This window comes from Miscanthus floridulus, chromosome 7 (genome assembly GCF_019320115.1).
Source record: "Miscanthus floridulus cultivar M001 chromosome 7, ASM1932011v1, whole genome shotgun sequence".
In the NCBI taxonomy this organism is placed as follows: domain Eukaryota; kingdom Viridiplantae; phylum Streptophyta; class Magnoliopsida; order Poales; family Poaceae; genus Miscanthus; species Miscanthus floridulus.
In genome coordinates this window covers 74,458,016-74,472,315 of record NC_089586.1, presented here as the reverse complement: position 1 = coordinate 74,472,315, position 14,300 = coordinate 74,458,016, and the positions used below count along the sequence as shown (strand labels likewise).

At 46.9% G+C, this 14,300-nt stretch overlaps 1 protein-coding gene and 1 pseudogene across 1 annotated transcript; one reads left to right on the top strand and one right to left on the bottom strand.

The window, feature by feature from the left end:
• Positions 1 to 3,959: 3,959 nt before the first annotated feature.
• On the bottom strand, positions 3,960 to 7,500 carry LOC136467094 (heat stress transcription factor A-3-like). The gene is made up of 2 exons (XM_066465642.1): positions 6,658 to 7,500; positions 3,960 to 5,335 (listed from the first exon to the last, which is right to left on the bottom strand). Exons 1-2 carry the CDS (start codon positions 7,057 to 7,059, stop codon positions 4,220 to 4,222), a joined length of 1,518 nt encoding a protein of 505 aa, XP_066321739.1. The 5' UTR covers positions 7,060 to 7,500; the 3' UTR covers positions 3,960 to 4,219.
• A 1,390-nt stretch (positions 7,501 to 8,890) lies between these two features.
• On the top strand, positions 8,891 to 13,100 carry LOC136465661 (7-deoxyloganetin glucosyltransferase-like; annotated as a pseudogene).
• The last annotated feature ends 1,200 nt before the right edge of the window (positions 13,101 to 14,300 follow it).

Below are 14,300 nucleotides of genomic sequence, written 5' to 3'. Positions count from 1 at the left end.
GTACCTTTTGCACAAAAGCCCCTGTAATTCTTTGATTTCATACTCGCAATCCTTCTAAGTTCAAAAATAATTCTAAGTCCTTTTTCTTCTGGAAAACCCCCCTAAACTTCCAAGTATTAGAACCCGCCGTCCAACAGAGGCAGTTTTATAGGTTAGACCTCGTGTTTGTAATCAAAATTACGTATAGGCCTGTTTTAAAAACTACAAAACTGCCACTACCTTCTATAGGCCATAAAATATTCGTTTTAACTCCGATTTGACCCGTTCAACTTGCGTTAGGTTCGTAATTCCATAATCTACATGTTCATACTACTGTTAAGTATGTTTTTAACTCTTAAAATTTGAGGTTAGATTTAATCTATTATTTTACTAAAGGAAATCTTGTTTAATTCATAACTTCTTCATTTTAGCTCCGATTTTTGTAATCTTCGCGTCTGTGTGCTCGTAGCGTCATGTAGAACAATTTTAAAACACTTTTAACTTCTATTTCTATTGTTTGGTGTATTGTTCTAATTAGCTTATGTTTGTTTACTATGCCTGTATGTATGGATGCCTGTGTGGTGCTGTTTGATCTCGAGTAGACAGTGAGTTTTGTATTGGTGATCTGGAGCAACTCTTTGAAGATCAAGACCAGCAGTGATACTTTGAATTAAGACAAGTATAATATGAGGCTCCTTGTTACCTATTCACTTCAATGTAATCTCAATTCATGAGCATATGTTAATGAACCACTTGGAGTCTATTTACCTTGATATTGATTATCCTGTCATTGACTTACCTATGGGTTTTGCATGTGGGTAGTATGCTCAGTTTGCTCCAACTAATATTGATTAAAGAATACAACTAAAGATATATGCAACATGGTATTAAAAGATGTTTTTTAGCAACATGGAACCAAGGGAGCTAGAGCATTGGGCCTTTTCTTATGGTGCTCTAGTTTCTCTCCATAAGGAATCATCTTTAAGTGACAACCCAGGACTTACAGTACAACCATGAGGACCACATGGTTCTGGTCTTAGTCCAGTACCTTGCTTTTTTTAGTTTGTAGCAGTTTACTGAAAAGGGCAAGAGGGGCATACCAGGCTAGGTATGGGCCTCATCCCTAGGTTGTGTATTATGCTGCGTGTATTAGTGCTACTTTTGGAGGTGACTCCATAACACTTGGGAGATGGAATCCTTAGCGGCTGCTCCTTATTAGAACGACTAGGAAAAAGCTTCGTAGTGTACCATGCCTGCTCACCTTGGAAGTGTTTTGGGAGTAATTAACCCGGGCATATGGGCAGCACGACTCGTGGTGAAAGTGTACAACCTCTGCAGAGTGTAAAACTGATATATCAGCCGTGCTCACGGACAAGAGCGGCCTGGATCCTTACTGAATAGTTGGTTACTTGGATGGTTTGGGTTATGACTAAAATTGCTGGTATATCTAATTATTCATATTCAGGAGCCTAAGCACAATTTAGCAACTTATAATTAATAATAAAATATGACTAACTAAAAGTGCTTACCGCAGTTCAGCCGTGTCAAGCCTTTTGAGCCTACATCCCCTCATGTTATGTTTGCTAAGCGGTAGTAGCTTACGCTTGTTTTATTTCAATACTTTAGCAAAATCCCGGATGGGTACTAGATGGAGGTTCTTCAGTGGAGTTTTTCAAGTGGTGTTAGGCTTGTGATCAACCAGTTGACCATTCATGTGGTGTTGGAGGCTTCGCCAGAAGAATAGAGTTATAGTATATACTGTAAAGTAAGACTATGTCTTTTGTAACAAATACTTATGTGCTATGTAATAAAGACATTGTCTTTGGTATTACCTCTTCATTTGTAATTATATATGTAAATTGAATTCCTAGGCACACATATGGTGTGTATTTGGTTCTGTTCTTAAAACCAGGTGCTACAGCCTGCGCCGCTCCCACACCCCGCCGAATGCCGCCACTGCCTCTGGCCATCCCCACTGCCGCTCCTGACGAGGCCACGCGCCGCGCTGCCCAGTTTCACTAAATTTTAAAAGAAAACATCATTTTCAGTGTGCACATATTATTTTTGGCCTAAACCCTAAACCCTAAAATACCCAACCAAGTCCTAGGCCCGACAACAAGCCCACCCCACTCTCTAGGTAGAATAGTCATTTTGATCTCTCGAACTATATTTTTATTTTTAAATGTTTCAAATCGCCATTCCAGTACTCAAAATTTCCTTTTGGATTCAACTTCATCGTAGAACTTTCGAAGTGATTGTTTTAGTCCCGACACTTTATATTTTGGGCTCAATTTTATCCATGAACTACAAAATTGCATTTCAGTCCTTAAACTTTACTTTTCAGCTCAACTTCGTCCCTTGTCCTATATGAAACTCCATGATATTGCACCGATCAGCTCTAGGACCACAGATGGGTCATCATTAGGTACCAATGTCCTTGGCGTCATCCCCAACTATCAAATCAAATAGCACACTTTCGACATTTATGTCTGTAAAATGAATATAAATATAGATCTGAATATCCTCGAATATGAATGATCGAATTGTTCATATCCTAGTGCTCAATTATATATTTTTTTCATTTTAATAACTAAATACTACTTAAATTGAAAAGGACCGGGCCCTGCTTTGCTCGGATCCTAGTGTCCATATGTTGTGCGCCATTCCACGTAGTACTACGAGAGACCAAGTTAAATTGAAAAGGAAAGCTTGAGGACTAAAACATACTCCTACTTTGATAATTCATGGATGAAGTTGAGCCTAAGATGTAAAGTTTGAATTGTTATCTTTAACGTTTCATTTATTTTTTTTTAAATTTAAATTGTTGTATTTGAATTGGGATCATTTATATTAACTATCAGTATTATAGTTCGGAATCATTTAGTGTCAAATATAAAGAATACATAGAGTATCCGAGAAAAGAAAGAAAAATTATAGTAGCCTTGGTTTGAGTGCTACACTGCTACAGCTGGTTTTAAGGGTTGTACTATTTGAGAAGAGAGAGAGAGAAAGAGGACTTGGTGTGACATTTTATTGCAAGAAAAGATATTTGTACGAGCAATCATTAACATGATTAAATTGTTCCAGATGTTGAAGTCACGCTAAGATGGTGGAAGGAAATCATGGCAATCATCGCGTCATTGAAGAAGAAAAACCGGTTCGATTGCTCCGTTCTCCTGTCCATCTATTGTTCTTCCACCTTCTGTGGAAGAGCTGCACCTACGTACGTGGTGGAATCTCCTCCCAGTATCTGCTCACTCGGCTATTACTTGGCGACATGAACACGTAAATAAATTAGCCACAAGAGTTTCAGTACCAACTCCTGGGCAAAAAAACTGAAACTTATGATCATCCTGCTTCGATGTCCTACTGTCACCGGACTGCGTCAGAGGTTGATCACCACTTGGTGGACTCGGACATAGTCTGTAATGCATCTTTCAGTTTCAGTGTAGTCGGCAAAGGATCTTTCAGTTTCAGCGTAGTCGGCAAAGGATCATGAGGTTACACCGGTTCAGAGTTCTTGGATCAAACAAAAGATTCAGCTCATTACCAGCATATTCATGATCATTTTGGTCAGCATTGCACTACCTGTATATTCATCTAGACAAAGACGTCCTGGCAAGGTTTCCTCACGACCACTGCAGGAGGACCATAAATTTAACAAATATCTGACCACAGGATTGTGCACCGACAAACAAAATTCAGCTATTTCATTTCCGAAGATGAAATACATCCAATGAGGAGAAAAAGGAGACATTCAGCAGCACATCTGCGATTTTTTTTGAAAGGATCAGGAGGGGTTTCGGGCCTCTACTGGTTAATATATTAGATAATAAAAGCATTTACAAAAAGGGATCAGCAGCACATCTGCAAATTCCTTGGCTCTGAAAGAATGGTTTTTTAAATTCCATTGCTCATTGCAAGACATTCACAAATCGCAAGTAAAAGAAACAAAAAATAATAATAAATGGGGAAAAAAAGAATCGGCCAGAGCAGTTAACAGCTGCTCTGAACAAATTAATAGGATAGAAGTTTCCATTAAAAAACACTAGGGGTGAATGAATGGGAAACAAAAACACACTACTACTGCTGCAACTAATAAGTGCCATAGTGGGCGTATCTAGGTGCTCATCAGCCTCGCTCCCAAATATCAACATAACTATGGCAATGTCCATAAGCTAATTGTAGCACTTCAGTGGATAAAGCATCACCATATTGTCTCTCTCACACGGAAATTCATCTACGGCTTCTTCATACTTGGCTGCTGCTGAAGAGCAGGGTCATCAATAGCACACTTGTCCAGCTGCAGATCAGCCTCATCCAGTGCCTGGAAATCAAGCTCCCAGAATCTCTCAGGCTTGTTGGCAATGTCCATCAGATAGGGATCACTAGCATGGCTACTGAAAGCTTGTTGACTAGTGCCACTGCAAGAGCTTTGCAGGGCTGCTGAAGCATCAACACCCCACATTTGCTGACCATCAGCGTCCATCATCCTGCCTGCTGCCCCTAGCATGGTGCCTGAAATCAACGCCATGTTGTCAGGCAATGGACTGAGGCAGTCGGCTTCAGAAGAGGTAGCGTCCAATCCTGGACACAGCACATTCTTTCCCTTGGACCTGCTGATTGTGGGATCTTGACCCAGAGGACCAGAAGCTGGAGGCATCTCCAGTAGCTCAGCTCCACTGCTGAGTTCAAGTTCTTCTTGTGTGTCGAACCCCTGAATCAATTCTCCAATATCCTCTGGTGCCTCGATGCCTTCAAGCCCCATGTTTTCTGAATCCATGCCAAAGTTGACGTCATCGTCTTCCAAGAGAAAATTCTGAAGTTCTGTGATGTCGTCGTGCACGCTTGTAGCCATGGGAGAACTCACAGCCAAATGTGGACCACTCTCTCCGGCATGCAGTGAGCTGGACTCACCTGACTCTATGCTATGAGGAACATGCTTCAGAAACTTTCTTTTCACCCTGGTGGAGTCAATCTCTTTCTTCTCCCTGTGTAGCTTCAGCTGCCTCACGAAACTCGGGTTCTGAAGGAGCTTGGCCAGGAAAGAGACCATCTGCCTCTGCCAGTCCTCTGCAGATTCCAGCCTGTGATTCAGCGTGCTCATGTGCTCAATTGTCTGGCGGTGTTCCTGTTTCAACCTTGCCACTTCTTCAAGCAGTGCGTTCTTCTCTCTTCTCAGCGTGTGGAGCTCAGGGTCCAGGATGGATTCTCCAGAAGAAGAACCAGGCTGAATGCTGCTTTGTTTTGTTGGTGAGGACCTGCGCCTGACAATCCTCTTCAGCAGATGCTTGCTATCTCGCAGGAAATCCTCGTGAGCAAACTCCCATCTGTCACCATGAACCTTGCGGAAACCCTGAGTAGATCAAACAAGGTACACAAAGTTATAACTATCAGAAAGACAAAAAAAATTCTTTTTTCTTAAAGAAAAGAATTAGCTACTCCATAATTATTCAAAGGAGTGTAAACACGCACTGAATTCCATTTGATGCAGTAATACGACAAAAGCTTCATCCATAATGTCATCTCCACCTAAAACTTCACCAAGTAACTAGCTTCCAGTTATCACTACTCAAGAACTAAACTTCTATCAAGAATTAGTACTGCGATCTCCCAACCTTATCATTGACAATCAGGAAACTAACTTCCAGAGTTGCAGCGAGACTGGGAAAAAACTCAATATAATTGGAGCACATGGCAATTAAACCCCTAAATAGACACTAGAGGAGTCAAGGATTTAGGTTCTAGGCCTAACAATGAAGAAGACAGGACAGATTATCAAAGCAATTGGGGCACATGCTTATTTACTCTTTATGCATTCTTATCATCCAGTCCTATACTAATACAAAGGAACTGTACTTGTTTTAAACATAGGAGTATATATGAAGTGCTAATCTTCCAAAAAAACTTTTTTTTTGAACGAACAAGCTTGAGACGGTGCTCATTTCATTGTTAGAAAAGGAAATCTTCCCAAAATAATAGTGTGTTGGCTTCAAGAAATTACGGCAACATGGAGAAAAGGTAAGCTGTAAGAGGCAGACGAGCACTATGCCAAACCTGTGAAGACCGGGGCAGAATATTTAGCCGAAAATGCATAGCCACACAATGCAGCAAACAACCAACAAAACATTCTGCAGCAGTTGACTGGGGAATGGAAACGAATGTGCAGTCTAGCCCTACTGCTGTACACTCCAAGAAAAAGAATCGAATTGCAACAGAAGTGCGTATGCACATGTGGATCGTGAAGCTTACCTTGCATAGCGTCGCATCCCGTGAAACGGATTAACCTTGCCCATCACAGGATCTACTCCTCAGGATTGTCTCAATCCTAATCCAACTTATACTTTGACGCGGCCAGTTTTGGTACGTGTTACATGTTCGGTTCAGCTCAAGCAAGAAAGCAGGAACAGAGTACACACACCATTTACAGAGCACTTTATACATGATTCACACGATACAACACCACCAACAACCAAAAGAGAAACAAAATCGGCAGCAATATCTCCATAGGCAGACTACACGGCAGCAGGAATCTTACTTAGGCACATCCAAGATGATCAATAACAGAACAGGGGGGCATGGACCGAAGCAGAGCATTCCAACAACAGAGCCACGGATCGTGTGTGATTTGTGAGGGGGGAAGGAAGAAAGGGAGGAACGGAGGAGTTGTGTACGCACATAGGTGTTGAGCTGCCTGACGAAGCTCGAGAAATTGTTGTGCTTGAAGTTGTGCGGCAGCACGTCGCGCGCGAAGGTGGAGGGGTCCCACACGACGAAGCTGTTCCCGGCAGCGCCCCAGGAGATAACCCCGTCCAGCGCCGGCTCGCTCACCAGGTCGTACGTCTTGGACAGGAAGGGCGGCAGCTGCGGGCCCTGCAGCAGCGCCTCCAGCGGGCGCGGCGGCTCGGCCACCGCCGCCGGCGGCATCAGCTGGTCCAGGGACACGAAGGGGCCCGGCGGGTACGCCAGCTGCTGCAGCGGCACGTCCTCGTCCTCGAGCTTGGGCTCCAGCAGCATCGCGGCGGCGTAGGGCGCGTCGGGGTCATTAGCGTCGGCGGCGGTGGGGCGGGCGCGGTCCATGGTGGCATACGACGACGCGCGGGTGCGCGGGGGTTGAGGATTGGGAGGAGGTGGAGGAAATGGGCGGCGAGAGACGGGGCGGCGAGGAATTTATAGGCTTCGGGTGGAACCGACATACTGTGGCCGGCCATCGGCGGGCGCTCCGCGTGGACAGCCCGGGGGACTGTCGGCTGCCCCTGCCGGGAGAGAGCGGCCGGAAAATATCTTGGGGGGAAGGAAAGCGCAGCGCAGGCGACGCGGGCGCCGGGCGGCGGGGGGTTGCTTGGGGGCGAAGAGAGGCCGGGATATTTTGCTCGGGGAAGCTCAGGTGGGGCGTGTGGAGTCCAGTGGGTGGCCGTAGCAGGGTCAGGGTGTGGGCGCTGGCCGTGTCAGCGAAGGCGGTGGTGTGGAGCCCGCGTGTAAGCTGCCTGCCGCCGGTGGTGGTGGAAAGTGGCCGTCGCCGGTTTGCGTCATCACGGGGTCATCCTCAGCCACGGCTGGCTGCCGGCAGCCGGCGCTGCCAACGAACGCAACAGGAACAGTGAGTCACGAGTCACAAACTCACAACGCCACAACGGTCGCATCGATTTCGCTCATAAACCTGGTGGACGAACTTGCACACAAGGCCATGGCCAGGGGAGCGGATAATAGAAAAAAAATTCTCTCTTGTCTAAAGCAAACTAATAAGGTGAAGTTTCCAAAAAAAAAAACTAATAAGGTGATGCAAATACTATAAATAGCTAACTTTTCCATAGTAACATTTAGATCTTTTTAGTCAAAAATAATTTTGCTAATAATTTTGTTTATTCATTCGACTTTGGTTGTCCTCTCGCATGCGCCCTCTCATTCTCCTTTTTTTTCTTTTTTCTCACTCCCATCCTATCCCATCTTTGTGCAATTTCTACCAACGCCAAATCAAGATACCCTTTAGTTTTTGTGAGTTTCGTTAAGTACTATCCATATTTTTCAATTCGTTAGCCCTCTTGTAAATTTAAATTTTAGATCAGTGTGTACCTTCTCTTGTGTCCACTTGTGAGCTTCTCACACTTGCACATATGGGAACATATATTTTTGAAAGGATATATGGGAACAGATATACTTTTCGTCATAAACCTGGCCACTGCAATAGTACGTTTCTTTCTGGGTCACTACCACTCATCTTGCTTGTGATATGGGAACTCTGGAAGGAGCGAAAACAAAGAATCTTTCAACGAAAGGAGCTATCAACGCTATCCATGAAAATCAAGGGTGAAGCTAGAATTTGAGTGCTCGCAGGTGCAAAGCGCCTAAGAGAGCTTCTTTTATATTGTTAATTCCTTTTTAAACTCTCTCTACTCCTATGCTCATTTCTTCTGCTTTATTCAATGAAATTAGGCACAATCTCATACCATTTTGTTCAAAAAAGGTCATTGCCACGAAAAATCATTAGATTGGAGCCATGATTGTTATAATCAACACGTTTAGTTTGGTAATTTTTCCTTCGTGAACGAAGTAGACGAAGTGTGCGACTCTAGAGTGCTTTAGTGATTTTGTTTTATGTGAGTGTGCCAAGACATTGGAGTCCGATTTGGATAGTTCTTTGGGTGGCAGGGTGCCAATAGTTTATCGGAAGTATCGCAGGCCACCAGCAACTTCATTTAGAGGGTGTTTAGTTGTGTGAATTTTGGATTTTGGGTTAATGTAGCACTTTTATTTTTATTTGGCAATTAGCGTTCAATCATGCTCTAATTAGGCTCAAAACGTTCGTCTCGTGATTTCCAACCAAACTGTGCAATTAGTTTTTTTTTTCGCCTACATTTAATGCTCCATGCACATATCACAAGATTCGATGTGATGGGTATTGTAACACTTTTTGGAATTTGGCCTGGCAACTAAACACGGGGTGTTCTTCCCATTCCCGGCGCAGGGCCACGTCACGCCGGCACTGCACCTGGCCAAGCTCCTCCACGTCCATGGCGGAGTCCGCGTCACCTTCGTCCACTCCGACCGCAACCGCCGCCGCCTGCTCCGCATACGAGGCCCCGCCGCGCTGGCCGGCGCCCCGGGCTTTGGCTTCGCCTCCATCCCGGACGGCCTTCCGCCGCCCTGTGGTGAAGACGATGGCGACTCCCCACAGGTTATGGTCAGCCTGCTTGCGTCACTCGACACCTTTGTCCCACACCTCAAGAAACTGCTCGACGACCTGTCTGCCTCTGGAGCACCGGCAACATGCGTCGTCTCCGACATCGATCCCGTCCTGCGCGCCGCCGCGGACGTGGGTGTCCGGGCGGTGGCCTTCTGGACGATGAGAGCCTGCGGGCTCCTGGCGTCCCTGCAGTGCCAGCAACTCATCGACAAGGGCATAATTCCCCTCAAGGGTACTGCATGGAGATGCTAGCTGTCTCTGATTAGTGATTAATATCGATCCGTAGATGAACAATGTTGAAACCGGTGGTGACCACCGAGTTCACGATCTTAGAGCCAGTTTACAGCCGCCCCAGCTCATTACCACGAGCCTGCGCTCCCATAGGTCCCAGATCCACCGGAGCTACAATATATAAGGCCTTGGGTCTTACTCAACCCAAAAGACTAGTCAGATAGGTGAGGGTTCTCCCGCCTTATATGTTATGTTCCACCACCATCGCTACGCAATGTGGGACTAAACCCCAACAATCTCCCCCTTAGTCACACATTGGGGTGCCCACATCGGGGTGCCCCCCTTAGGGCAGTCCCAATGGTGCATTGATGATGGTTTCTATCCTCATTAAATGACTTGCCACTTAGGCAAAACGCTGACATGGCAACGTAATTAATGAAGAAAGAGAGCAAAAATCATAGAAATGGTTTCTTCATGAAGAAATCAGGTCTACTCTTGACCCAATGCACCAAGAAACCATGAAATCGCCATTGGGGAGAAACCACCAGTTTCTAGGGAGCTCGTGTCGCATTTCCATTGGAGGAAGAAGATAGAGTTGGGAGAGAGAAAGAGAAAATAATTATTACTCATAGAAACCATGGGTTGGAAATCAGTACTTTTTTGTGCGGTATCCTATGTTATAGAAACTACTAGTTTCTTTCATTGGGACTACCCTTAGTCACACATCGGGGTGCCCCCGCCATATGTGATGCTTGATATTTTTATCGGGTTTAGCTTTTTTTTACCATGGGCTCACGATACCAATTATTAGAACCGGTGGTGACCACCGAGTTCATGATCTTGGAGCTGGCTTACAGCCGGCCCGGCTCGTTACCACGAGCCTGCGCTCCCACAGGTCCCAGGTCCACCGGAGCTACAACATATAAGGCCTTGGCCTTACTCAACCCAAAAGACTAGCCTGATAGGTGAGGGTTTTCCTGCCTTATATGTTGTGCTCCCCCACCATCGCTACACGATGTGGGACTAAACCCCAACAATCTCCCCCTTAGTCACACATCGGGGTGCCCCTGCCATATGTGTGACGCTCGAGATTTTTTTATTAGGTTTAGTTTTTTTACTATGGGCTCTGATACCAATTGTTGGAACCGGTGGTGACCATCGAGTTCACGATCTTGGAGCTGGCTTACAGTCGGCCCGGCTCGTTACCACGAGCCTACGCTCCCACAAGTCCCAGGTCCACCGGAGCTACAACATATAAGGCCTTTGGGCTTTACTCGACCCAAAAGACTAGCCTGATAGGTGGGGGCTCCTTCCGCCTTATATGTTGTGCTCCCTCACCATCGCTGCACGATGTGGGACTAAACCCCAACAATCTCCCCCTAAGTCACAACATCAGGGTGCCCCCGCCATATGTGACGCTCGAGATTTTTTTATCGGGTTTAGCTTTTCTGACCATGGGCTCATGATACCAATTGTTGGAACTGGTGGTGACCACCGAGTTCTCGATCTTGGAGCTGGCTTACAGCCGGCCCGGCTCGTTACCACGAGTCTGCGCTCCCACAGGTCCTAGGTCCACCGGAGCTACAACATATAAGGCTTTAGGCCTTACTCAACCCAAAAGACTAGCCTAATAGGTGAGGGTTCTCCCGCCTTATATGTTGTGCTCTCCCACCATCGCTACACGTGGTTCATCAATTGCTACCAACCATCAATGTCCAACTCCGTCTACAGATGAAGAGCAGCTGCGCGATGTCTACCTAGACAGCACGGTCATCGACCCGGTGCCGGGGCTACCGGCAGACATGCGCCTGCGCGACATGGCAAGCTTCGTCCGGACAACGGACCCCGATGACCCCGTGCTCCGCATCGTCCTTGCACACATGCAGGCTGTACCGACGGCCGCGACCGCCGTCGTCCTTAACACGTTCGGCGAGCTGGAGGGTGAGGTCATCGCCGCCATGTCGGCCGTCCTTCCACCCATCTATGCCGTCGGCCCGCTCCCGCTGCTCATAGAAGCCTATGCCGGCCCACTAGAGACGCTGAGCGCCAACCTCACCAAGGAGGACGACGGGTGCCTGGCTTGGCTCGGGAGCAAGGAACCCCAGTCCGTGGTGTATGCCAACTTCGGGAGCATAGTCGTGCTGATGAGCCAGCAGATCGAGGAGGTCGCGTGGGGGTTGGCCAACAGCGGCTACCACTTTCTGATGGTGCTCAGGGGCGCCATGCAGACGACCACGATGCTAGCGCCGGAGTTTGTCGAGGCGACCAAGGACCGGGGCTATGTGATGAGCTGGTACCTCAGCGGGAGGTGCTCCTCAGGGCTGATCCTGAGTTTATTTGGACCTAGAACGAAACTAAAAGTTTAGTCCTTTTTATATAAACATGATAATATTACTAGTACTACTCATTGCTAGTATATACACACATATATGAAATGTTACTAATAAGCAGTTAACTGAATGCAAAAACAATATTCATATGAAATAATTTGTATATACATATTAAATTACCTCAAATCTCTAACATTCCTCGATGCGAAGTCATCAATGATGGTGTCAATATCAATCTCATCCAACAATCGCTTCTCAATGCATAATATTGCCAATTCAATTAACCTCTCTTGTGATATTGTAGATCTCAAATAGTTCTTCAACGATTCTAAATTTGAGGAGCTTTTTTTGGTTGATTCCATAGTCACTGGCATAGTAAACAAGATGCGATAAGCAATCATGGAAGTACTAGGATAACAATCACCTTATGTAACAAACTCAAAAATCTCCAAAGCTGTCGTTTGTCTATCTGGCAAAGCGGATTGCATAACCCTTAGCTCATAAATTAGATAATTTAAATTAATGTCAGATGAACTATTTAGAGAAACAATTATTAATTGTAGTTTTATAAAATAGGGAATTGGACAGATAAGAGATCACGATCACGTACCTGATTATTGCTAGCTTGCTGCTGCCTGCGGCCTGCCTGATGGTGATAGAATTGGATGAGACAAGAGATCACGTCACGTCTTTGGACTGCGGTGCGCAGCTGCATGGAGGTGCCGGCGAGCGGTGACTCGCTGGGCAGGCCCCTGTCGTCTCTAGGACGCTCGACGCTGGCTCGCGGAGAAAGGAAGCGCAGAAATCGTGGAAGTCCAACTTCGAGCTCGAAGAAGAGGAAAGGAAGCCGCAGCGTCGCGACTCACGCGGTGAATGCGTGATCACCGGTGTTTGCCGTATGTTTGGGCTTGTGCCGAGTACTAGTACTACGTGTATACCTGGGGAAGGGCCCATTGGCTCAGTGGACCTGAGACGGTTGTCCCTCCCGCCCCGCCTCAGGGCTGGGCCTGGTGCTCCTGCACCAGGCCATCGGCGTGTTTCTGATGCACTGTGGGTGGAACTCCATGCTCGAGGGCATCTGCTCTGGGGTAAAGCTTACTCCGGGGTGCCCATGCTGCGCTGGCCCTTTGGTGCGGACTAGCATACCAACCGCCGATTCACCTGCACGGAATGGCGTGTCGGCGTTGAGATCGGCAGCGACGTCAAGAGAGGGGAGGTGGAGACGCTAGTAAGAGATGTCAAGGGGAGAAAGGCAGGAAGATGAGAGGACAAGCTGCCGAATGGGAGGATAGAGCATCTGCGGCTTCAGAGCCAGGTGGGCCCTCTTGGGTCAACTTTGATAGGTTGCTCAATGAGGTTTTCCATGCTTGATCCATATCGATCTAAGAGCATCTCCAAGAGTTCCCTAAACATCCTTCTAATCCTTATTTTTTAGAAAGATAAAAAAAAACCTTCTCCAACGACTCCTAATATTTACTTTCAATCTTTTAGGACTCGGGAAAAATGGGCCAACGTGCGCAAAGATCCGCGCTCTCCCTGTCCGCATATCCTCCCTGTCGCGCGTCTTCCTCCTTCGCACACCACAGGGAAGATTTCCCGCGACCTTTTTCCCCGGCAATCTTCTCCAGAGACGCAGCGTGCGAGGTTGCAGCAGCTATGGGCCGACTCCAGCAGCTGGCGTGGAGGGGCAGCGGCGCCGCATCTCCTGCACTGCGGCGGCTTCGGCCACGTCGCGCATCTCCCGGCGCTCCCCGGCCGCCGCCACCGACGAGGACAGCTCGCACGCGTCCACGCCGCCACGGAGGCACGGAGCCAAAGCCGGCCACGGTTCCGAGTGGTGTCCAAGTAGATCCAGCGCGTGCGCAAGCAGATGGAGCAGGACGAGCAGCTTGCCACGCGCATGTGCGGCCTCCGCGTCCAGAGCAGTTCGCCGACGATAATGTCTGCCTCCGCCTTGTCGAGGTCCGTCCGAACTGCAACCTCCTTGATCACACGTTAACTCAGCGTGCTCTCTTCTTCTATAACCACGCAGGTGGCCGGTGATTTTCACGTGGGGATGCTCTCTTCCTACTGTGGCCGTCGTCAAGCACCGGATGCGGTCGTCAAGCAGGTGGCCTCAAGCAGGATGCGTGGAAAAAAAAGAGGACTGCAGAAAAAAAAAACATCAAATAGGACTGTATTTGATTTTTTTAGAAGTCCTATTGAAGATGAACTTTTTTTTTCCCTAAAATCTTTTTATGAGTTGGTAAACATAAACCTTTTAGAAGGAATATTTAGGGAACTCTGGGAGATGCTCTAATACAACTACGACGCATCATGTTTCAAATAATACCAGTGCTACCGCGTATTCTAAACTTTATGGGCGCGTTTGATCACCTGCACCGATTGCTGAGCCGGGGTGCAAGGTCCTTTATTTGTTTGCCAGGAGGATTGGAGGTATGGGTAAAAATGGTATGGATATTTTTCGATTGTATTTTAGACCGAATCTGTTTATGGCCCCGTTCGGCTGGCAGAATTTTAGCTGAAACTGGCTGAAAAATACTGTTCTGACTGAATTGTTGTGAGAGAAAAATACT